Source organism: Paroedura picta, chromosome 3 (assembly GCF_049243985.1).
Source record: "Paroedura picta isolate Pp20150507F chromosome 3, Ppicta_v3.0, whole genome shotgun sequence".
NCBI classification, from domain to species: Eukaryota; Metazoa; Chordata; class Lepidosauria; order Squamata; family Gekkonidae; genus Paroedura; species Paroedura picta.
In genome coordinates, this window is record NC_135371.1 from 41372419 (window position 1) to 41397480 (window position 25062).

The window sequence follows — 25062 nt, forward strand, 5'->3', positions numbered from 1 at the left end:
CTTGCTGCGTGAATGTGAAGTCATATTTAGGAAGCAAAGGGTTCCTTCATGGCAAGCGGCGGTGGGAAAAGTCACTTTGTTTGGGATGCTACATGACAACAGGGAAATTTTGAAGGCTGCAAAAAGGCCATTATTCTTCTTGGAGTAATAGAAGAAAGGAAGAGGAAGACTACCCTTTCAAGCAAAAACAGCAAAGTTAGCCAATTATATTGAAACAGATTGTCATTCCAACTCTGCATCATTTCCATTCTGCTCTTTAAGAACACAGCCAATTTTTTAAAATAAAAATGAAAATTCATAGTTTTTTACTCGTTTCATTTTGAGAGGAAGAATTTTCAGGCTTTGGGGGGGGGTGAATACTGTGCACACACTCTGAGTCTGTTTCATGAGAGAAAGGAGATCAAGGTTTATGTCAAAGTTCATTTATTTTACAGATGAAAAATATACATTATTCTATTTCCAGCCCCCTCCCCTCCCCCCAACATCACAAAGAACAGGCTGTGTGTTCACACATACTCAGGCACGCCCGCTCAAGAATTGTGGTGCTGAGCCATGGGAGGCATTCTTTTTTAATATACCCATAAAAACCTCAATGTTTGGAAGGAGACAATTCTTCCACTTAGTGCAGAGACTCCTCAGCAGCAGAGACAACATAGGGTGTACAGACACTGAGATTTACGAGGAGTCAAAAAGAGAAAGTAGAAGAACCAAGCACTGCACCACGGTTAGCACACCATGATCCAAATTCCGACTCATTCCAATTCACTTTGCTCAAGGAATCCATCTTCATATTTCAGGGTACTATGCATTTTCTACAAATTGTAGGAGGAGGCATATATAAACATTCAAACCCAAGGGAATTGTGTTTTATTGCCGAGGGTCCCTATGCTGCCTGGTCAGTTAACATTTTACCAAGATCCAGGAACCGCCTTACTCAAGGGAAGCATCTATAATTCCAGTTGAACAGAGTCAGGAAAAAATACTTTAGGCATAACTGTTGCCCCTCTACCCTCCCCCCATCTAGTGCCCTGCGGCCAATGGAAAGACAGAACTGGCTTGTTTCAGGGTAAAAAGACATTATAAAATGGACAGACATGCCTGTACACATGGTTGGATAACAACCAAGTCACATCACATCTCTCTTGACTGCCCTATTGCCAAGCTCTACCTACTATCCAGTGCGTTACAGAGGGTGTGTAAGTATGTACATGAGTCAGAGTAAGACCATGGGAAGGCCAGCCCATCCTTGCCAGGTATCCAACAAACAACTGGAGGCTAAACCATATGGGATAAGAGACACCTCCCCCTAGAGGTGACATCTCTAGTATCAAATGCCTCCATTTACTACAGGTTAAACTGGGGTGGCAGCAAGGTCACCACAATAATCCTGTCCATTTGCATTAAGTTATCCAAAGCAGGTAGAATCAAATAAGATTGGGGAGGAAGAGTAATTTTAAAAAGTGTTTAAAGTCAAAAAACACTTTGATGGGCCAAGCAGGTATCACATGGAGTAGAACCATCAGGCGGAAGTGGAAGCAAGTGTTAGCCAGAGGACAGCAGCAGGATCTAACCAGCTTCCACCTTGTTCCTGAAGGTATCAGCCGGAAAGTACACTCCATTCAATTCCAAAAAACCTCCACCTAAGCACAGGATCTCTGCCATATATCATCAGAATCTAGAATATCAGCAACAGCAAATAAGAAACCTGGGCATGTTCCTGCCTGGAACTCTCAATTGTAAAATGAACCGTGTTACCACTTGCTTTCTGGCCAGCCACAGTTCCAACAAATATGCTCCCATTATGCAAGCGGGTTAGTTTTCCTTTCCATTCTTCCTTCTTTTGCTTGCTTACATGGTAGGAATGGTGATGAAAGCTAGACATTCCTACATAGATATCCTTCAGAGTCAGGGTATGGAGTTCCCCCAGCCCCATTTCTCCCTGTCTCCTGTATGAAATCAAGAGCACCTCCATTATTATTGGAGAATACCCTCCTTTCACTTTCCTGATTCCCCAGACAAGATTCAGAAGATGGGTTGCTTCGACTGCCAAGGAAACCACCAGCTACTTAGCACCGTAGGCTTCAGACAACTAATACTCCAAGCCCAGTTCAAGGAAGTCTCATCTGATCCTAAAAACTTGTACTATGCAGTACAATCAGCCTCAGCTGAAGGGCACATAGGAAAATGGTTGTCCCCCCTGAACAGCCTGATTCCAACCTCAAGATCTAAGTTACTGCAACCCTGTATTCCACACCGATGCCAACCCTACTGTCACTCACAACCTCTCAACACATACCAGAATACTTCCACTCATCCAGGACTTTGGAACACTTTTGGAGCTGTCAGTTGGAACCCACTCTTTCCTTCTTCATTCCACTGGCTCTGGAGTTCTGCCCAGCATCAAACAGCAGATACTTTTCTATAACTCACTCTTGGCTAAGTTTTATCTGTAAACTCAGCCCTAATTCAGTGTACGAAAGCCACAGCTGCACACCCACCAGTCACAGCAGTTCAGTTGCACAGCAACAAATTCCACAGAGATCTTTCCCTGCTGGCCACTTTTCTTTCCTCTTGCAATATCCAGGATGTATATTATAAATATTATATATGTATATTATGCACACGCACACAGAAACACTCTTCTCCTGCAATGAATTATGGGAATATTTAGCAAATCTTTCCAGAAAGAGTGTCCAGAGTTTGCCCATGTCACAAGTTCCCAGTAGCCTGCCAGAGATCAGTCTCCTCCTCTCTCAGTTTGTTTTCCAAACAGCGTTCTGCTGGGAGCTTAGTCTGGTCGGGAATAGGAACGCTTAGGAAATTCACCCGAGTGGAATCTCAAAAACATGTTGAGTTTTATATTCAGCGGAACAGACAAGGACACTCCCACTTGTATGCTCTTTTCATCGTCAATAAAAATTTGTTGCCTCTCCTAATCATGTATATTTGGAATGTTCAAGATGAAAGGTTTAATATTTGTATATTTTGAAACAAAGCTGTCTCGGTTTTTCTGGCATGAAAAAAGCCAACTTCTGGTAAGACCATCGTAGCCGAGTTTTCTTCCAAGCTGGATTTCAATATATATATATGTATGTATTCAAAATCCTCAAGGGAAACAGCAACACATTAAAGAATTCCAAGGGCAAATTTGTCACAAAGCTGAGGGATCCCAAGGGAGAAGCTTTCATGAAAAAACAAAACAAAAAACCAGGAACCAGGTTTGCCTTAAGAATTGATGGCTTTCCAGCGGTCACTGTCAACACTGTTGATGCTGCCCACATGGTAGGGCATGGAAGCAATATCGTCGAGATATGCTGCAGTGTCAATCTGGGTGCTGGAGTAGAAGGTGGAATCGGGGCCTTCTTTCTTGGCCACGCCGTAGGCATGCGGGAGGTGTACATCAACGTCTTCAGGTTCATCCACCTGGCATTTATAGGAGAAGAGGATCTTTGGCTCAGACCTGGAACCATTAAAAGGAAAAATATACTTTTTAGGGTGATATACTTTTCTGAGCATAAGAACCAACTCAGCTCAGACGCAGTTTTCAGTGACAAGAAGGGGGGGGGGGGAGACATCAGTCAGACTGTACTTTGACACCAGGTCACATCCACCTGGAGATATGCAGAACTTAAGATCCAGCATGACCTGGCTATCCCATTGAGGAGACCACCACAGAGGTCCAGTGTCACTACGCAAAGGCACGACATAGCATACCACCTCTGGTTGTCTCTTTCTTTGAGGACCTCACAGGGTTGCTGTAAGTCAGATGTGACTTGACAGTCAATATTCTTGTCTTAGGACTGGTTGCTTATCACTTTGTGACTGTCCTCTTTCCAACCACACCTTTACTATCTTCAGACTAAAGTCTTCTCAATTATACTACCAGGTTCAGACTTCTCCGTGTAGCAGCACCACATTTTAAACTGGGACTTGATCAGTAAGGGAGGGGAAAGCGGGGGGGGGGGGGGGAGTAATGCTGGGTGTTCAAAAGTCTCCTAGAATGCCATTTGGTAGGAACCTTTACCTGAATGTCAATATCACAGCAATAAAAGGAATCTACATTTTGGCCTTTGAATGCTAAATGCGCCATGATGCGCCATACTCGCAAACTGCTAGAGGCTTCTGTCTGGTCTCTATGGCACTACAGGGTATTATGTGTGAAGAAGAAGCAAAGTGCTTCTTACGTTCTTCATTTTCAGAAGCCCACTAAGAGTCATGCAGAAAGGAAATGGTGCCCTGTGTCCCCTTTTCATGGACTCTGTATGAAAGGGCTTCAATGTCAGAGGCGACTCCAACTGCAAGAATGTGCTTGAGAAGAAGGATTTCAAAACAACAGAACCTGCACAACAGGAAAGGTTCAGTTGTCCTTACACTACAAGTCCCTTTTCTGCTGAATGTCTCATTTCTGGAACCTTTTCACTCCAATGACTCTTCGAGAAGAACAGCTTTTAGTACTTGTCATACATTCTCCTCAAGCCAAGTGTGCCAGATAGTCATAGCCAAAGTAGGTAACTTTATGCCCATAGAAATGAAGCTCTCAAGATTATCACCACAGAGTCACATGGGATGCTTGGTTCATGCATCTCAAATACAGTTTACAGATACCTAATGCTCATACATATGCCTCACTTCAGCTGAAGTGAAATGCTTTTGCATCCCATAATTTTTTTTCAGTGAAAGAGCAAAGCATATGCTTAAATCCATGCATGAAATCAATGGGACTTCAAAGTGCCTAATTTTGGCTTGATTTGTACTCTGTGCCGTTACATTGATTTAAATTAGACTCTTTCAAGCAATACCAATTTAGAGGACAGAGCTGCCTTTCTTTTCTAGAGCAAAACGAATGGCTGTGTGCTGAACTTTGCTGGCACTATGATGCCCAACCAGGAATATGGAAAGCTCAGTCAGAACACTGTCAATTCATTCAAACTTGATTACTGCAAGGTGCTCTACACTGGGCTACCCTTGAAAATTGGTGCAAAGCACGGCAAGCAGGATATCGAATGGAGAAGTTTATAGGGACCATATTACTCCAGTCATGACCCACCTATACTGGCTCCCAATCTGCTTCTGGTCACAAGTCAAGGTACTAGTGCTGACCTTTAAAGCCTTCAGACTGACACACCCGAAGGACTGCTAACCCGCTTACAAACATACTCAGCTGTTATAGTTAACTTCTGAGACTCTTCACCAGATGTCACTACCTTTTAAGATCAAGCAGGCAACCACTGGGGACAGAGCCGTTTCAGTCATGGCACCAAAACTCTGGAATTCTCCCAAAGACCCTCCCCTCCTACAGTCTTCTGCCAGCTAGTAAACACTTTTGTCTAGTGTTCCCTCATGAATCCTTCTTCCTTCCCTATGTTTTAACTGTTGTTTTAACATTTCTGCATGTGTATTTTAGCTTTTGGTTTTGATTGTTTTAATGATGTTGTTTGGATTTTCTTACATATGTTTTTTAATTTGTTAGTTACTTTGGTTGCCCTAATAGGGGGCAGAAAGGCAGCGGTAAATTCTGTAAAAAAAATGTATATCCCACGTTTCCCCTCCGAGATGTTCAGGGTGGCCTACGCTGATGCAGCAACCCTATTATTATCTCCTAACAGAGTTGTAAAAGAACCTAGGGCTAAGAGAAGCTTGCCCATGGTTACCCAGTGAGCTTCACAGTGCAAACAGGGATCTGAACCCAGGTCTCCCCAGTCTTTGTTCTACATTCTAACCATACTGACTCTGTGGGGGCGATTAAGGCCTTGCAGGGATTTTTCTCCCCAGGACAACACCATCACCACCCCTCCAAGCCACGCCGCATCAGAAGCTAGCTCTTGCTAATGCCACGCAGACTGGCAGGGAGTATATGCTGAAGCATCTCCAGAGCCTGCAGTCAGAGCCTGTGGAAACACTGAAGTGGCGATTCCAGCCCTGCCAATTAAAAGTCATTTGGACTATTTGCAAGGAGTCTTCCAATTAGCATGCCTACTTTCCAAAGTGGCCACACGGTGGCACTCCAAGCTCAATAACGAGTGAACTAGAGAGGAGTGACTTTATTATTATTATATTTAAAGCATTTTTATACTGCCTTTCCCCCCCAATCAAGGTCCACAAGGCAGCAAACATAAAACTGTTGAATATAAAATTCAGTTAAAAACACAAACGGCAATAAGGAGGGCAGCCATAAAAACATTACTGGAGTCATGCTAGGTGAAACAAATAAAGGCTTCATATGCCTGAAAGACACAGAGGGAGACAGAAGAATCTTCCTAGAGGAGTTCAAGAGTTTTGGTAGCATGAGGAGGAATACCCTTTCTGGAGTCGCCACCCATCTGGCCTCAGAGGCAGAACAGCCAAAGCAGCACATCCCACCCCACCCCACCCCAGAAGACCAGAGTGCGCAGGTTGGTTCATATGGGAGAAGACAGTCCTTAAGGCATGTTGGTCTCAGCACCTGCTTTGTGCTAGCTGTAAGGTAAGAAGGCATTAAACAGTTTGGAAACCTTGGCCACTTACCCAAAGAAGCTTTTCAGGAACGCCACATAAATGAGAGGGGCAAAGAAGCTGAAGTAGAGGAAGGTCGTGGCATCGACACAGCTGTCGAGAGACAAGAGACAGCTGCTGAGAATCTGATCCTGGCACTAAAAAACATGCTGCACTGGCTGTATAACTCACACAACTATGTATTCAGGAAGAGGTTCTTTTCCCCAAGAGAGGCAAAAGTGAGGAAAACAGGTTAGCACGGCAGTGTTTTCCCAGGGAACAGACACACCGTGTCTCAGTGAAGGATTTCCTCTCTTCAAAGGCTTACAAGCCTCCAGGGACCCAAAGACAGAACTCACTCCATCACAGAAAGTGTTTTCGGGTGTCACATTTATTCAGTGTTGTGTTTTGGCTTCTTTTCTCTCCCACCCTCCCCAGACAACAGCACCGCACAAGGTGGTCTTAGGTTTCTTGCCACCAGTGAAATATAACACACAGATTTCTATCCCAGTCAAATACAGAATGGCTGCAAACTTTTATATTACTTCTAGGCCAAGAGACTTCTGGCGGAGACCGAATCAATGGGTTCAGTGTTTCAAATGTCAGTGTTGGTTTCCACTGCCTTGTGCAAATAGAGGAAAAGCAGGTACAGCCACTAGTCCCAAGGGGGTGGGGGATCCTTCTAGCATGTCCTCTTTGTTTTCTACACTATTTAGACTAAAAGACAAAATGGCTGACATACTGTCTGACTTCTGGGAAAGTTGGGACTCCCATGATTAGCTAGCCTTTCCCAGTTTCATTTTTCACAGTGAGATGTTCTTGAATTCACACTAACAGCATTACTTCTGCAGGAGAACCAAAGTGGGGATCACTCTCCTTATGGAAGGAGGAAAACTATCTACTGATCAGTGTCAGCACTTCACAGGTAACACAGTGGGCCAACTCCCTGACCCACCAGCTGTCCACCCTAAAGCCCTTTTCCCTGTATGAGGGACAAAAATCTCCATTCCTCCAGTCCCTTGGAGCAGTGCTCCACTGAGCCAGCACTGACAACTATCCCCTACTCTCTCTAGAGAATTCAGAAGGGAAGAATGGGAGAGGAATTCTGGCCAGAAGGAGAAGCCTGGCCCAGCAATTGGTTCTTGGAAATTGCTAATCCTTTCAGGAGGAAGGAGAAAGATAACCATGGACCTCAAACAAAGCAAGGGAGAAAAAAGAGAGGTTGGTGGCACCCGATGGTGGTGGTGTAGGTTGGTGGCGCCAGATGATGAGTAGCACAGAGACCCTGGGAAGCAGGAAGAGCCCACTGCAGCCTGCCCTTATGGAGTTTGGGTGTGGGAAGAAGTCACACCTGCTGTTCCTCAGAAAGATGGCCTGGGGTAAAGGACTTTGCAGCGGCTGAGCTTGCTACTCAGTTGGACTCAGTGGCAGTAACCTGGAAGGGGTAACAAAGGTTTAATCTGGCCTCTAAACACGTACCACAATCCTTCTATGATGCCTGCACAGAGCAAAGCACTGCCCAGGCCCTGCACCAGGTTCAGCACAGCAAGAATTCCAGCATAGATGTAGAAACTCTTCCTTGCTGAAAAGACAGTGAAAGGCAAAGGAGTCAAAGTCAGTACAGGGTATCTCCTCTCGGGCAGAAGTATTGCAAACATGGCTTCCATTTGTGTGCAGAAGAAACACGCTGAGGGAAATGCTTGCCCTGAGACAAACAGATGGGTGGCTGCACAGCCCGTTAGCTGCCACACCCATCATATCCCAGATCTGAGAAAGCTGCTTCTAGACCAAGCAATGACAGCGCTGAAACTACCACAGCTGCCTCTCTGGGCCTGTAAAGAACAGATGGATGGGTTTTGTCTGTGAAACAGAACACTCTGGCACTGCCCTGTAGACCCAGTCCCCATCTTAATATCTGCAAAGCTAAGCAACTCCCCCCTGCCCCATACTACTTTGAAGAGACGCTTGTCACTTACATGGCAGAGAAATACGATCCTTCAGAGGAGTTTTTGGAAGAATCACCACCAATGAATAAACCTATTGAAAAAGAAGGCAACAGGTAACTGGGGAGGGGCATTCCATGTTTGGGAATTAAGCACAGTGCTGTGGCAAAGATACTGAGGTGCTAGGGCTACAAAGTGCTCAGCAGTCCCTTAGTTCTGCTACCACTCATACAAGGACTATCTCAGTGGTATCTCTGTGTGGGAATAAAAGTATTCTCCATATACTGCACTCTTCTTTTCCCCCTCTCCACATGCATACTGCTTTATTGATCAATGGAAGGAAGCACAGGTTGGCTGTGACCTACATCAACTGAGAGCCAGCTTGGTGTAGTGGTTAAGAGCACTGACCTCTAACCGGGAGAAGTCTCCATCTTAATATCTGCAGACCTAAACAACTCCCCCCCCCATACTACTTTGAGAGAGCTGGGTTTGAGTTCCCATTTCTTCTCCACATGTAGCCAGCCAGGTGACCTTGGGCTAGTCACAATTCTCTCAGAGCTTCACCCACCCCCACCCCCCAGGTTTTTGTTGTGGGGAAAGGAAGGGCAGGCTGGCCATAGTAAGTCACTTTGAGACTCCTTGGGGCAGTGAAAAAGAACACCCTGTGAAAAGTGGGATACAAAAAATACAGCTCTTCTTCTGATTCAAAATAAGCTTTGCTATAATGCTTTAGTCAAGGCTATGGTATTCCCAGTTGCAATGTATGGCTGCGAAAGTTGGACCATAAGGAAAGCCGAGCGTCAAAGAATTGAGGCTTTTGAACTCTGGTGCTGGAGAAGACTCTTGCGAGTCCCTTGGACTGCAAGGCGAACAAACCGGTCAGTCCTAGAGGAGATCAGCCCTGACTGCTCTTTAGAAGGCCAGATCCTGAAGATGAAACTCAAATACTTTGGCCACCTCATGAGAAGGAAGGACTCCCTGGAGAAGAGCCTAATGCTGGGAGTGATCGAGGGCAAAAGAAGAAGGGGACGACAGAGAATGAGGTGGATGGATGGAGTCACTGAAGCAGTAGGTGCAAACTTAAAAGGACTCCAGGGAATGGTAGAGGACAGGAAGGCCTGGAGGATCATTGTCCATGGGGTCGCGATGGGTCGGACACGACTTCGCACATAACAACAACAACAAATAATGCTTTACTAATACCCACCATTAGTATAGTTTAATATAGCACAATATGTATGCTCATTCCAAACCTCCTAAGCAACTGACAGAGCATAGATTCAGGAAAAAAAATTATTAATTACAATAAAAATTAATCCAGAATTTAAAAGTCTGATACCGTATATGCAACTGAACTGTTACAGCTGTTAATATATTGCATAAATTCACAGGAGAAAGTAGTATCACAGCGAATAAACCCGTTTTAACTCTTTATCATTTTCTCTATAGCAGGTAGTCTCCCAGGAAACTCAGACCCAGGAAGTGAAGATTACGAATATACAAGAATAAAAAAGGCTCTGGTTGATCACCTTGGGACAGTATTTTTAGAAGCTATCGGGAAACAAGTTGAGAGAAGAAAATGAGAAATTATCAGGGAGAAGACCTTCTTGTTCTCCCAAATTGTTCAGGAAGGATGAAACTTGTGGACCTTACCAGAAAAAAGAAACAAGAGCTTGCAAGCCAGAAGTGTCGTCCACCATGGCCGTAGATATTGAAGTCTTCTGCTGAGAGTCTGGCGTCTGGGTACTGGATTTCTAGCGTTCCCTGAAAAATTAGCAGAGAACAATGCAAGGGAGTTTGTGCAAGGAGGGGGCATTAATAGAATATGATCTAGTAACACACACCGAGTTACCACGTTCAGCATAAGAGACCATGAAAGAGGCATTTGTCCTCATTGGAAGCCAACTCTTTCCACTAAAGTAACAAGATCTCCCAAACAATTCAGAAATGTTGAAATACATGAAAGTGACACATTGCTGAAACTGAAGGGAAGGGGATTTTGGTGTAAGAATTAGTGGGTGAGGAGAGAGGGAGGGGAGGAGCCTCTATTGGCATGCAAAAGGGTCCAAGTTGGATCCCCTACATCAGCGGTCCCCAACCCCTGGTCCAGGGATCAGTCGGTACCGGGCCGCGGCCCCTCCTCGTCCTCCTCCCCGGCTCCTGCCTCAGGGGCTGCCCTGCCACTCTGCCACCAGCTCACCTTTGGTGCTGTCCAGCAGCCGCCATGGCTGGGGCTCCCCCTCGGCATGGCACTGCACAGCTGCTGATGGCAGCACCCCCAGCAGGTGGCGGGAAGTCAGGGGCGCCGGCGGGAAAGCAAGGGGCTCAGGCAGCGGCGACCTCCCTTGGCAAAAGACTAACCCCCCCCCCCCCGGGCCTCAGTAAAAATTGTCAAGCATTGACCAGTCCCCAGTGATAAAAAGATTGGGGACCACTGCCCTACATTGCCAGTTCAAAGGACCATGCAGCAGGTGACATGAAAGACTTCTGGTTGAGACCCTGAAGACTCGCTGCCAGTCCAAGTATACAATAGTGGGCCTAAGGTCTGATTCAGTATAAATGAATGGCAGAAACATGGCACCGTAGCTGCGATTTGCAGCACAGATAAAGCAAGAGTTCTGCCATTTTCTCTTCAACAGGAAGTTCTCTTCCTATTATGTTGCAGTTTACTGTGTCTGTTTCAGACACCTGGATGGTGCTCAATGCTGAACCAGCCAAGAGTGATTCTGGATGCAGGTATGAAAGAAAAATATGCCTAAAGCTTAGAGACACTTGTTAGTCAGGACCAAAATTATATACGGAGCTGCTGACACATGAGCCAAAGCCCCTTGCAAAGATGCTGTTTTCCATCCAAGATGACCAGCCTGCCTTGCACTGTGTCAAAGCCCTGCCCTGGTCTAGCAAGGATAGGCAAGTCACACCCCTCAAGCTGTTCCTGTCCCTTCTCTCTGATCCACGACAAGCCACCCTCTTAAAGCAGGGAGTGTGCCAGTCAGGTGCTTTCGCTTCACCCATCTCCCACACTTACCTGAGTCACAGAGTAGGCCAGCGACAGAACTGTAGTGATGGCCAACACACGCTTGACACTGGATTTGCTCTCCAAATGACCTGGATGAACAACAAGCACATCGTGAATCACTCCCCTGGCATGCTTAAGTATATTATGCTGGCATCAGATAATGGCCAACTGAGAGCTGCGTGTGCCTACTCCGCCCACTGTTTCAGCGTTTGCATACATCTCATCCCAAAAGCAAGTCTCACTGTCAAGTCAGTGTGTATGGAGCTTATAAAACAAAGGCTGACTTTTCCCTTCCCCTTTTATTATGTGGCTCATGAATACTGTTCTAACCAGGCGGTGCAAGGAACGGAGGGCCTCCACCTGACGCAGCAGTCCACTGTCAAGCCCCTCTGTGCTGACACTGTATTGTCTATTTCCCCACCCCAATCTACGTAAGTATTTGCCTCTGGCAAAGTCAGAAAAACTGGTGGTGTAACCATATCAGGACCCACCCAGGCACTGAAGGCAAAGACTCCTTCTGGTCTCCAGTCCAGTAAGGTAAAAGGTAAAGGTATCCCCTGTGCAAGCACCGAGTCATGTCTGACCCTTGGGGTGACGCCCTCTAGCGTTTTCATGGCAGACTCAATACGGGGTGGTTTGCCAGTGCCTTCCCCAGTCATTACCGTTTACCCCCCAGCAAGCTGGGTCCTCATTTTACCGACCTCGGAAGGATGGAAGGCTGAGTCAACCTTGAGCCGGCTGCTGGGATTGAACTCCCAACCTCATGGGCAAAGCTTTCAGGCGGCTGCCTTACCACTCTGCGCCACAAGAGGCTCTTAAAGTAGACCATTCCAGTAGACCATTCCAATTCCTGGAAAAGAAATCATTCCTGGAGTCATGAAACCCCCATAGAGGACCAGCTATGCAGGTCAGTGGACTGGAGTGAGGAAAGGCACAGGGATGAAGAGAGCATTTTCCCCCAAGGGATCTGTGGTTGCAAAAGAGGAAGGACTGCCTCATGCCAGTCCATGATTATTACCCTACACAGGTTCCACAGCCTTGGGAATGGTCTTCAGGGCAGCTGGAAGGGGCTGCAGGGATGGAGAGGAACTAAAAGCCTCATTATCCCAGGCTCCATATGAGTGGACCTATAGCAGGAAAGACTGGCTGCTAGACATTCCTGAGACTAAGGGTTGACCTGGACACATGATCCTGGCATTCAGTGCCAATTAAAAAACTCATCCACGAGTAAACGATCATGCCATATAAATCAGTCTGTTCACCTCTAAAATAACCTACTTGGGCGCCTATATTTCTGATTATGTACAGTGAGTCTGAATGCCAGGTGCTAAGAGAGTTTGGCCATTTCCTGATATAAGTGTTCAGAATCAGATTTATAACACGGTCAAAAACCAGCAAACAAAGTACATTTGATTATATGATTATTTGCATACATCAAATAAAAATGGATACACGGATGATAAAGTATACAAATGCGGCAACACTCAAATTGCCCATTTTATTTAAGAAAGGCATTTGGTTTACTAAATGCTAAGAAGCAAAATTTTGCATCCACATTTGAAAGCACCTTTGACCTGTCATCCAAAAGAATTTTAGCAGGTGCCTCTCTGCATATTTCAGGTAGTTATCCAGCAGCTTAAAGCGGGAAAGGGTTATCAGTATTTCTTTCCAATATAAGTGCTGTATTTGTACCAAGCCAGTTCTAATGCTAGTCAAAAAATACCCCCTCCTTAGTAGTGGACAGGGCAAGCTGCAACTACACGTTAGGGGTGTGCATTCAAATCTAACTTATTGGCATTTTTCGAGTATATTATGGCTTCCCTATCTGGCTTTTCTTGGGGAAACCAGGGAAAAAAATCACAAGAAACCCCCAGATATATTTGGGAATTATTGGTAGATTCAAAAACAGTGGAGAGGCAAGAGCAAATTACTCCTGCCTCTCAGCTGTTTGTCAAGCTGCTACTGCAGTCCTTTTAAAGTTTAAACAGACTGCAGAAGACAGCCCGAGGATCAGCTGCATCGGGTGGGGGAAGCAGACTGTTCCTGCCGACTCACCTTGGAGCTGGGTTCTCACCTTGGAGCTGGGTTCTCATGTAGCCCAGTTTAAACCAGGCTGCAGAAAAAGCCAGCCCCTGAAGACACTGTGCCTCAGAGAGCAATCTGTTAACTGCAGCGTAGCAGATCTTGGGGCCAGCTTCTCCTGTGGCACAGTTTAAGCCAAGCTATGGGAGAAGCCAAGCCACACCCATGATTGGACTGTCCCCCCCCCCCCTCCCAGAAGGTAGACTTTCAATCTCATGTTCTCTTTGTGCTCAACAGGACTGGCTCTTTTGTTCAAAAGCAAGGCATGTTTATCAGCTTCCATCTATCTTGCCAGGGAAGCGTACCAAGAAGCTCTGTAGAGTGAATCTTACCAAATGCCAGACCAAGGATCACCATACTCAGCTCAATGGCCAGAAGGAAGAATCTTGTGATTTCCCATAGGATCTAGAGAGAGCAGTCAAGAGATGAATGGTCAGGACTATGACATAAGGGAAAGTTAGTCCAGGGACATCACCTTTCTTCCCCTAAGGAAACTCTGCAAACAGAGAAAGCCCTTCCACCAACCATTTCTCTCATTGGTTAAGTGCACACACCATTGTCGAGTCTCTTCATAATTGGTTACACAGCATGGGGTGTATTCTCCAATTATATTTGATACAATATACATAATTGTCTCAGTCAAAAAAAAATTCTCAAAGCAAAGTCACTTGAATGAAGATCATTTGAGTAAGAAGTGAGCACTGAAGGTACATTGTGTAAGCTGGGGAAGCACACACAATAGGCCACCCTGTAACAAACAGACATTTTCATAACTGACGGCCATAAAAAGAACACCAAGAAAGGAACGGAAAGGCCGCAGGAAAAGACAGTCTGGGCAGCAGTTCCATCCTTGCCTTCTGGGCTAAGCTCACCTTGTCAGTAACCGTCGCAGCAGTTGAGGCGCTGACTGTCATGGAGACAACAGCCCGAGCGATCCCAACCACAGCGACCACAAATACCTAGAAGATAGACCACAGGGAAGGAAGAAAGAACACGCTTAGTGGCAGACTAGCTCCATAGCATCATTGCTGTTTGATAGCCGTATGTGCCTATCTTCTGTAACAAGGAGCGTGTCAACATACTCCACACAAAGGAAGAACATACTCACTAGTATGTAGAAGGTAGTGAAGATTGGACTGGAAGTGGCATGGATTTTGGCCCTGGCAGAGGGCAGCTTCCAGAGAAGAAATACAAAGAAAAGCACATTGGGAACCAGCAGCAAAAGATCCCAATAACGGACCCTAGAGGGGGGGAAAGTATTGGTAATGTTATTATTGTTCTTAATGGGGTTTTAATGGGGATTTTGGGATGCTGTAACCCACCACGAGCCGCAAGGGAGTGGCAAGAAATAAATCCAATAATAATAATAATAATAATAATAATAATAATAATAATAATAATAATAATAATAATAATAAAAGACACCTGAATTGTTTTTCTAAAATGCATGTGTGCCTGCTCTGACCATGCAGAGACCTGGAATTCCTGCTAGGAAGAAAAGGCACTTCTGTGTCACTGTGTCTTACCTGGTTGTTCCAATATCTTCATATAACAACAACAGGCACTTGTGTGGGACAGTGATGTTGGTATCATTAAAAACCTGTACAGTTGTCAAGGGTGCAGAAGTCACATTGTCCAATGCAGTTACTAATGTGGTAGCAGGTGGCAGCGAGGTGTTGTCATATGTGGAGTTCATCCTGCCACCATCCTGAAAGGGATGAAAAAGGCAGCACGATCAGATACTGAGTGGGGAAACAAGATGTACCTCAGGGCCGTCTTACACTGAGAAACTAAAACTAAAACCTGGCATTCCTCTTGTATTAATCCTCACATACACAATGCCCTAGTTGAACCCTGTACTGCTAGTGTAGCACTTGTTCTGCGATCCTCATCAGTGATCAGCCAAGTTTACAGTACGTGTGTGGGTTAAGTGTAGTTTTGTTCTTAGATGACCAAGGAACAGCACCTGTTCAGAACATTTTCCCCTCAAGTGCCACCCACTTTAGTGTGTTGATTATGGCTCTTGCTCCAAGGCAGAAGCTTCCCAGCCATCCACCATACTCCTGAATGCACTTTAATCAGTGCTGTCCTAGGATTGGGACATTACAGGAGATTTTAGGGTGGAGCCTGGGGAAGGCAGGGTCCTCAGTGGGACACAATGCCCTAGAGTCCACCCTCCAAAGCAGCCATTTTCTTCAAGGGAACTGATCTCTGTAGACTTGAAATGCTTCTGTTTCAGGAGATCCCCAGGCCCCACCCGATGCTGTCCTTGAAAAGGGTCTGGATGTTTCCGCTACAGTAGAACTTTGTACCCTCTTGCCTTTTAAGCCAATAACTGGTCAAACATCTCATCACAGTTCAGAGGCCACCTCAGCCATTTTCCAGGTTATTAAGCACACAGTGTTGAACAGTCAGGGAAGTGGAAGAAGAAGAGTGTGTCACAAATTCCTTCCATAACCACACAGGTACAGTATAATCTTCTATTATTCCATATTTTTACAGTCTTCCCCTTTCCATAAAGTATCATCATTCTCTCAATGCCAGTTACAACATACTGCTTCGCCATTCATCTCCGTCACGCTCTAAGAATTAGTTTTGCAGCCACCAAGAGTGCTTGCCTGGGCCCACTTGAAATACAGCCAACAGTACTGTCTTCCGGTCTTTCCATTACAGGTAATTACTCTCTGCATCACTTGCAGAAGTCAAGTTACTAAAGTGCATGCTTTTAAATTTGCTCCAGGCTGTTTGTATTCCATTTATGTATTGCATTTTCATCCCAGCCCTCTGCCAAAGAGCTCAGAGGTAGTATATGCATTATGTGAAAAGAACAGCACCTGAGGCAAAATGGTTTCCACCTTCCTCAATCCCCAAAGTAGCCTACTTACAAGTCAGGGCTTTTGTCCTTCAACTCCCCACATGGGCAAGAAAGAAAGAAGAGGGGGAAACTAATTAACAGGGGTCAGAAAACAATCTGTATGAGAGAGAGAGAGAATATTTCTTATAACAATTACCATATTGACAAACACAACTAATGGCATGGTAACAGTCTGTGCTTTTTGAAATGGGTTTCTACAAGTGATTGTTACCAAAATTAGGTCTCCTAAATTTAGTTGGGGAAATTAGCAATTTAACTAGGGAGTTAAAAGAGAGGCAGGTAACTACAAGATCACCACATATATATACTGGGCTATTCCCTTTTGAAAATCTAGATAAAGCAGCCAGGTGTAAACTGGAAGTTTGCCAAAAGCACATGAAACACATGCACAAGATTATCAAAGGAAGGCAGGGTTGAAAGGGAATAGCATTTGGGAAGAGAGGTGGTAGTTACCGTCATGATGAGAAGAGGGGAAATCAGTGCATTAGGCAGCTAAAACGATCTGCACTTTGTGGAGGGAGGGGAGAAAGCCTACATGCAAGTTGGTGATATATGCAAGGTACCCAGAGAACTCACACATATGGAAGAGGAAAGCCGGTTTAAAGACAAGTTGGGTGGGTGGAGAGTCTCAGAACACACACACTGTTTGGTATGGGTGCCCTATTTGTAATAGGAAAAATGTAACCTTGGACAATGGCTGATGTAATAGCCCCTAAAACAATGTACTGATGAGATTTTCTGTGCTTGATAAAGAGCCTAGGTGGCATGTGATGAGTTTGTCCAAGTGTGGACAATGTTCTGGGAGCAACCTTGATGGGTTCCGAGGAAGTTACATAATTGTGATTGCTCAACCAGAGTAAAACTAAAGAGGTTAATGTTACTTAATGACCACTTGATTACTGGACAAGAAACTGCTAAAGTGGGGTGAGCTGTTAGGCATTACTAATTGAGCTCCGTGGGTGTGAGAGTTGGAAGCCTATCCTTGGAGAGCCTATTGTCCTATAGGTATGTATCTCTTTTGGGTGGGGAGAGAACACCATTAGTGAGACTGCCCGTGTGATCTCAAATAATCTAATCTAAATGTCCAGGTATGTCCTGGAGACTGACGTCTGGCTGGCATCCATGTTTTCTGTACCTGTTTGGGAGTAGATAGTACATTCTGGCATTTGAGATGCAACTGTAATCTCTTCCAAATGTCCACTCCAGCCAGCTGCAGATTATTACTTGATACAGTATTAATGAAGGGTGTTTCTGTGGATGCTATACTCAGTGTGAGGAGGGATCTGGCTTCTAACATGACCACTGAATTACTAGATGCACGAACCCTGTCCACATACAGTGAACACATATACCATCTGTGTACTACACTTGATATTTTTCTTTATATGTATGTTCAGTAATTCTCATGCTATATATATTTTTAAGTCTTTATTATTACGGTACTAGACCAGTAGTCAAATTACAAGATACATAAAAACATCTGGCATTAACAAGATAAAAGAATCATTGTTACAACCACTGTTATTATTATTATTATGTATGAGTATTAATGAAGACTGTTCCATGTATTGTTTATATGTTTAATGTAAACCGCCCTGAGCCTCCGGGGAGGGCGGTATAGAAATATAATAAATAAATAAATAATATTGATAACTAAAATATTATAAAAGAAGATAAAAACATTCCAGCTGTAAGAATCATTCTGGTTTTAAAACTCACAAGCATTATCTCAAGCAATTGAGACTATCTCTACCTAAGTTGCTCCAAATCCACCCAGGTCTTCCTTGTTTTGATAGCTCTCCAAGCAAATCTGGCCACAACAGAAGTTATTTCTGTGCTTTTGTCTGACAACATGTCTGTGATTGCCTCTGAGTTGGGCTTATTCTGTAGGGAAGGTATAAGTTCTCCCCTGTATTGATCAAATAGCCTACACTGGAGTAATACATGTTCAGATGTCTCAATGCTCCCATCCTGGCAGATGCATAAACGATCACAGGTGGGTATTTTTTTGAATAAGCCTTCCCTAAAAGCGGATGGGAGCATCTCAGTCAACCATTCTTACTGCCCTGAAAGTGAAACTCTTACGTCTTCACTTGGGCAAACCACTTGGGCAGGTCATTCTTAAGGAATGACTCTAATTTACTCCAGCTCATGTCAAGAAATTAGCTCCCCTTTCTTCTCTCCTGCAGGTTAAGCGGAGGCTCTTCCCAGAAGAACCCATCCCCAAAGCTGCGGAAGTGAACAAGTTATTACTCATTCACATAAATAAGGTCTCCAAGAATTCAGGACTGTGTGAATGTGCAGGCCTGAGATCTTTCTATCACAGCAAAGTAAAAAAAATACAGGATGAGAAACAGATGGGCAGAGGAGAGGTAAAAGTACTTGCCAACCAGTATCTGAGAGGTCACATTTGACCAGCCTCATTCTCTAAATAGCAAACCTTGTTCTTACAACGCTATTAAGATACACACATAAATGCTGTTATTGATATTTTAAACATACAATTTCATCCTTCTGCAATGTTGTCTTTCCATAATATTCCCAGGATTGCAGCTTTGATAACCTAAAGCAGAATATATTTGGTTTGTTGATGCCACATCCATTCATGAAACAAGATCAAAATGATGGATGGCCTTTAATTATCTACCTACACAGCAACACACTAGGTAAAGGTAAAGGTATCCCTTGGGTTGACTGCTGAGTCAACCTTGAGCCGGCTGCTGGGATCGAACTCCCAACCTCATGAGCAAAGCTTTCAGACGGCTGCCTTACCACTCTGCGCCACAAGAGGCTCATTAGAGGTAAAGGTATCCCCTGTGCAAGCACCGAGTCATGTCTGACCGTTGGGGTGACGCCCTCTAGCGTTTTCATGGCAGACTCAATACGGGGTGGTTTGCCAGTGCCTTCCCCAGTCATTATCGTTTATCCCCCAGCAAGCTGGGTACTCATTTTACCGACCTCGGAAGGATGGAAGGCTGAGTCAGCCTTGAGCCGGCTGCTGGGATTGAACTCCCAACCTCATGGGCAGACAGATTCAGACAGCATGTCGCTGCCTTACCACTCTGCGCCACAAGAGGCTCATTAGAGGTAAAGGTATCCCCTGTGCAAGCACCGAGTCATGTCTGACCCTTGGGGTGACGCCCTCTAGCGTTTTCATGGCAGACTCAATACGGGGTGGTTTGCCAGTGCCTTCCCCAGTCATTATCGTTTATCCCCCAGCAAGCTGGGTACTCATTTTACCAACCTCGGAAGGATGGAAGGCTGAGTCAGCCTTGAGCCGGCTGCTGGGATTGAACTCCCAACCTCATGGGCAGACAGATTCAGACAGCATGTCGCTGCCTTACCACTCTGCGCCACAAGAGGCTCTTAGCAACACACTAGTGCATATTTATAAACAAGTATACTATATATATTATATACACTTCTTTATTAGCACCTGCCCACATGAGGTCTGCAAAGACCAATTCCAGAGGATAAGTAACTGCAGGAAGCTCAAGGGCAAAGTGCAGCTTTCCTTGCTTGCACCAGGAACTCCCCTGGCTTCTCATGACCCATAAAAGGGCAAGATCAAATCAGTTTTAGAAATTACAGGGGACCATGTGATTACGTGTAACTTACATTGACAAGACCACGAGCCTGATAAGGGAATCTAAGTTGGTCAGGTGGACTATAAGTTAGGTAAATACGCTTCACATCTGCTCTTCAGAAAGTTTTTTTTTGATAACACCTTGCGGTTTTCTAAAAGCTCTTTTAAACAGAACTGAATTGGTCCAAGCAAAAGGAACATAAGACACACCACTTTGCACTGAAGAATCCTGAAAATCCAACTTTCTGTGCAAAAGTTTCCAGGGACGCTAAGTACAATGGTAAGCAGAGTTACACTCTTGTCCGGACTTCCCAAGGTATTTCTCTGTTTAGAATTGCATTAGAACTTATTTTGAAACATTCTACCCTTGTAAGAAGATAACACAATTTGAGGATCTTGCCTACATTGTCCCCGTCCAAGTAAAAAGAACTGGGCATGTTTCTCCTTGCACATTCCCACCAACACAGACAGAAGGAGACCACATTTTTCACATACAGCTCTTCTTAGCAGTAACCCCAACGTCAAGAAGGAGGCAAATTGGAACAGTCCTGTGACGTGGCAAAAAGCATGGACTTCTAACAGCTGACCTCTCCACTTAAAAGCTATACCAAAGGCAGCTGCATATAAATGGTCACAAACAACCTTTACTTGATTCATCAAGTAAACATTTTTAACTGAGAACACTGTTGTCCTTAATATAGCCACTGGTTGCTACCTATGATTATACATTGCTCCAATGCAAAAAAAGAGATGAATCTGAGCCACTGATTCTCAGCATGAAAACAGCAGAAACCTTATTTATTCCATTGGGCACATCCAAACAAGCGCTGATTGTCAATTTTGAGGGCAGAATTAGAAGCCTTTTGCTCCCCTGCCCATAGAGAGCCCTTCTATTAATGCCTTTTTTATTCCAATGATCCAATAAATCAAGGTAACAGCACATCAGTAGATGGTGATATACAGTCTCTGTCATAGCAAAAAGCTCCTGTTCCTTTCTATTTCCTTTATCAGAAAAAGATTTATAAGGGAAAGGGCTGAAATAAACTCTAGCCAGGAAACCACTTTTGTTTGGCATTTATAAGGCAGCCGAGATTCTATGAATCATAACATTGGAAGAGACCATACAGGCCATCTAGTCCAACCCCCTACTCAAAGCAGGATCAGCCTAAAGCATCCAGGATAAGTAGCTGTCCAGCTGCTGCTTGAGGACCACCAGTGAGGAGAGAGCTCACCACCTTCTTAATCAGCCTATTTCACTGCTGAGCTACTCTATGAATTTCCCCCCTGATATCTAGTGGTACTGTTCTACACGTATTTTAAAGCTGTTACTGTGGGTCCTATTCTCTGCTGCTAATAGGAACTGTTCTGTGCCCTCCTCCAAGTGACATCCTTCCAAATACTTAAAGACAGCAATCATGTCCCCTCTCAACCTTCTCTTCTCCAAGCTGCATTCTCAAGTCCCTCAGCCTTAAGGCAACCTGTTTGTTTCAAAAAGAGAATAGGTTTATATTTCTCCTCTTCTTGTAGGCAGCCTTGGCAATAAACAACAAAAAGCTCAAATTAAAGAAGTACAGATGCAGAAGAGACATACAGACAGGCCCTTGCAAAGCCCTGAACAGTTGTGCTGTATTAACCACCCATTTTGTCAGAATCTCTAAAGCAATTACACTCTGAACAGATTAAGTTAAATGTACTTGGAGGCGCCAAACCCTATATAGGGCTGCATTGTAGTCAGTGGAAGAAGAAATGGCAATAAGAGATTTCTATGCAACACAACCATCTTTGGTATGCTGATGGCAATACCCTCCTATCAGAAATTAAGGAAGGCCTAGAACAGCTATTTAAAACTAATGCCTATATATGAATTATGTACACATGCAAATACTTCTTCACTGCCCGGCAGCCTAGGCTGCACACAGACTAATGGCATGAAAACTTTTAAAACACTGAATCCCATGAATTGCAGCTCTTTTTTTAAGTTTCTAGTCCCTACAATTGTGGAGACAGATTGCCATGTTGTCCTAGCATATGCTCTTGACGATATCCCAGATTACAGGGGAGCCCAGCATGACTGCTGCCATATCTGCACTTTTGCACAAGTATTGGGGACAGCAGCAGCAGCGTAGGAATTGGGGGGGGGGTGGATGCCACTCCCGCAGTGCTTGCTTCTACTGTAGCCATGGCCAGGGTACATTTTCATGCCTCCATCTGTAAACAGACTAAGTTGAGAACTAACCAAATAACTGCAAGCATACATTTTCACCACTTAAGCAAGGGTTAACTTGCACGAAAGATGCTGGACTCAAGACAACTGAGAAACAGGTGTGAAAGTAAGCAAGATACCCATAAGAAAATGGCCAAAGTGGTACCTCCCACCTTCTGCTCCAGGCCCATGAAAAACAGCATCCATTAAACACCAATTGACTTTAGTTATTCCCCACCTAAAAGTCATGCAATCTGCCCTGTAAACTCTTATCCCAATTCACAGATGTTTGGAACACTGTTGGTATGTGCTGAGAGGCCCTCAGTATGGGTTCAGGACTGCTCTCTTCAAATTAGCTCGCAGTTGGCACAGCTCAACAATAGCACAGAAGCTGAGTTGTTCATATACGCCTTGACCTCAATATTAGGTTGCAGAAATCCTGAAGTGTAATCTAGTACTTCCAGAATTGATTATAATTTTAAATTTTGGAGGCTATTTCATTCTTCATATTTCTATGCCTGAAGGAATCTATATTATGCAACTAATAGTTCTGTTTCCTGGGCCAGTAGGGTGGGCAAAACACCCCTCCCCCAAAGAAACTGAACAGACAACCCCACTTCAGAAGCTAAATAATGGAACCAAGCCATCATAACGCTCTACACAAGCAGCCAGGCTCATCAAGAGAGAGGCCTTTTATCTAAACAAGACATTCATAGGTCCCACCCTCTCAAAATTTGCTTCCTCATTGTACTCGAGGACAAGTACATCAGCCTGGGGTTTTTCAGCCTCAGTACAATAAGCATCTGTTCAGTTCACACGCCATGAGGACTTTAAACTACAAACCAGATCCTACAATTGTGGCATTGTAAGAAGAAAACATCATGACTCAAGGAGCGTTTCCATCGCTGACCTTACATCTTTCAGATGTAACCTGGAACTAGACTCCCTGTGGCCTAGGTACAAACAGTGTTAAAGCATGCAACTGCGAGAAAACACACAGAACACGCAGCGATAAAATCTAGCATCCTTTCCTTTCATGTATGCTACACAAATTTGTCCTCTTTTCTTATCTCCACTTATTCTCTTTTAGTTTCCTGTTCCCCTCTCGACACGTGCCGTGCAGCTCCCACGCAGCAGCATGCTTGTCAGATTTGTCTGATATGGATACCTGGGGCCCAGTGACGACACACCCAGTATCCTGAACAGCACTTATACAGTCAGCAGCTTCATCATGCCACACATTTTAATGGAGGTGTCATAGCAAGCACACTTCCTTGCGACAACAGTACTCCAAGGGCTTAGTTAACCACACCAAGAATTATCAGTCAGGTCTCCTGGTTCTCCTCCTCTAACGCCGCTCAGAAATTAAGTATTAATTAAATAGCATTACAGAATCTGTGACTAATTTAGAGAGAAGAAGAAAATATCCCTGGGAGTGTTTATTGCCTTAGGGAAACAAGCCTTTGAGTTACCAGTGTGTCAAAAAAGGAAAGAGAGGGAAAACAGTCCCATTTCAGCTGTGGACAGCTGTCAAAGAAGCCGACACACGGCATGACCTAAAAGGTGGCAAGTGCAAATTCTGAAACTCACAGGTAGTATCCAAGTGTCAGAGGTTTGGGATTTCCAACCAATGAAAACACCACACCAGGTCGAGTGGCATTAAGATCAGCATGGGCAATGCATCCTCGTAGAAACTTAAGCCCATCTACTCCTTCAAAATCCCTTCTGCTCATTCATGTCACAAAACCCTCCCCAAATAAATCCACTCGTTTTTGGAACCAGCGATTTGGCACATCCCCCTGAGGCCTCACCAAAACTTCCACTCAACAGCGAAGATAGTATGCTCGAAGTTTCCGGGCCAAACTATGAAACAGGGACTAGACACAGACACAGACCACGGCAGGTAAGGAGGAAAAGGCAGCTGGCAGGAACAAGCCCACAGTCAGAACAAGAGGCTACTGGAAGGGCCGGGCCCACCTGTCACCCAGGAAGATGGCACCAGCCCCACGCCCCTTAAAGGCCAGGGAACCGCGCACCCTTCGTTCTCCAGGCCAGAGGAGCCCGCCGCAAGCCCCCTCGACATGACCCTGCCATGCGGGCCTCCCCGCAGGCGCCCCGATCCCCCCCCCCCACAAGCCCCCTTCTGCGGGAGGGCAAACTGGGCAGCGCATTCCGCCCCATCGGCAATCGGCCTCCACCGCCCGGGGGGCGCCCATCCACACTCCCAATCAGGGGGGCGGGGGGCAAACCGAAAGGAAAGGAAAGGAGCCCGCGCGCATCCCGCGCTGGAGAACACCGCCCCGGAGCTCACCAGTCTACAAACGGGGAGACACCGGGCTCCTCAGGCACCCAGCAGTGCCCCACCGCAGTCGAAGCCCCAAGTGGACGGAGGGGGGGGGGAGGCCACAAGCCTTGGGAAGGAAGGAAGGAAGGAAGGAAGGAAGGAAGGAAGGGCGCCCTACTGTCTCTTGCTCGCCCCGGCCGCTGGAGGCGCTGCTTGTTCTCCGCAGCCTGCTGGCTGCTGCTTTCGCCCACCGGCACAGGAGGGAAGCCGCCGTCCTCCTCTCGCGCGGGCTCACTCCCGGGACTCCGACCCGGCCATCCTGCAGACTCTGTCCCAGGTCCGGCAAGGGGTGGGGGGAGCGTCTGCCACAACCCGCCTTGCAATAGAGCCGAAAACAGCGCCTTTCCTGGACGTCTCCACCAGGACGTCTCCGGCTGCCAGCTCAGAGAGGAGAGTCTTGGAACTCGACGCGCGTTTCCTGGGAGAGGAGGGAGCGACTGGCAGGAGGGGGCTGTTCGGTTCTCGCTTCGCTTGAGAATTGACCGACGGTCCCTGAACCCGAAGGGTTTCGGCCAATCGTGAGGCGTCTAAATAAAGAG

The 25062-nt window shown here is 45.5% G+C and overlaps 1 protein-coding gene across 3 annotated transcripts; it reads right to left on the reverse strand.

Annotated features, from left to right (window-relative positions):
- Nucleotides 1-3147: 3147 nt before the first annotated feature.
- Nucleotides 3148-25048, reverse strand: TPRA1 (transmembrane protein adipocyte associated 1). Of its 3 annotated transcripts, none has more exons than XM_077325401.1 (11): nucleotides 24715-25048; nucleotides 15042-15223; nucleotides 14624-14756; nucleotides 14388-14474; nucleotides 13848-13920; nucleotides 11443-11522; nucleotides 10068-10178; nucleotides 8448-8508; nucleotides 7951-8053; nucleotides 6505-6585; nucleotides 3148-3460 (listed from the first exon to the last, which is right to left on the reverse strand). In XM_077325401.1, exons 2-11 carry the CDS (start codon nucleotides 15209-15211, stop codon nucleotides 3226-3228), a joined length of 1134 nt encoding a protein of 377 aa, XP_077181516.1. In that variant the 5' UTR covers nucleotides 15212-15223; nucleotides 24715-25048; the 3' UTR covers nucleotides 3148-3225. The 3 variants fall into 3 exon arrangements, with proteins under 3 accessions (XP_077181516.1, XP_077181514.1, XP_077181515.1); XM_077325399.1 differs by having other exon boundaries at nucleotides 24642-24950; XM_077325400.1 differs by lacking the exon at nucleotides 24715-25048 and adding an exon at nucleotides 24491-24622.
- Between the last annotated feature and the right edge of the window lie 14 nt (nucleotides 25049-25062).

What these genes read in the sequence shown, in the direction of transcription:
- TPRA1 (XM_077325401.1), bottom strand. Translation starts at nt 15,211, where the DNA reads ATGAACTCCACATATGACAACACCTCGCTGCCACCTGCTACCACATTA. An exon ending in GAAGATATTGGAACAACCAG is followed by an intron (nt 14,757 to 15,041) that starts GTAAGACACAGT and finishes CCCCCCCTCTAG; the next exon opens with GGTCCGTTATTGGGATCTTT. An exon ending in TCACTACCTTCTACATACTA is followed by an intron (nt 14,475 to 14,623) that starts GTGAGTATGTTC and finishes TCTATCTTCTAG; the next exon opens with GTATTTGTGGTCGCTGTGGT.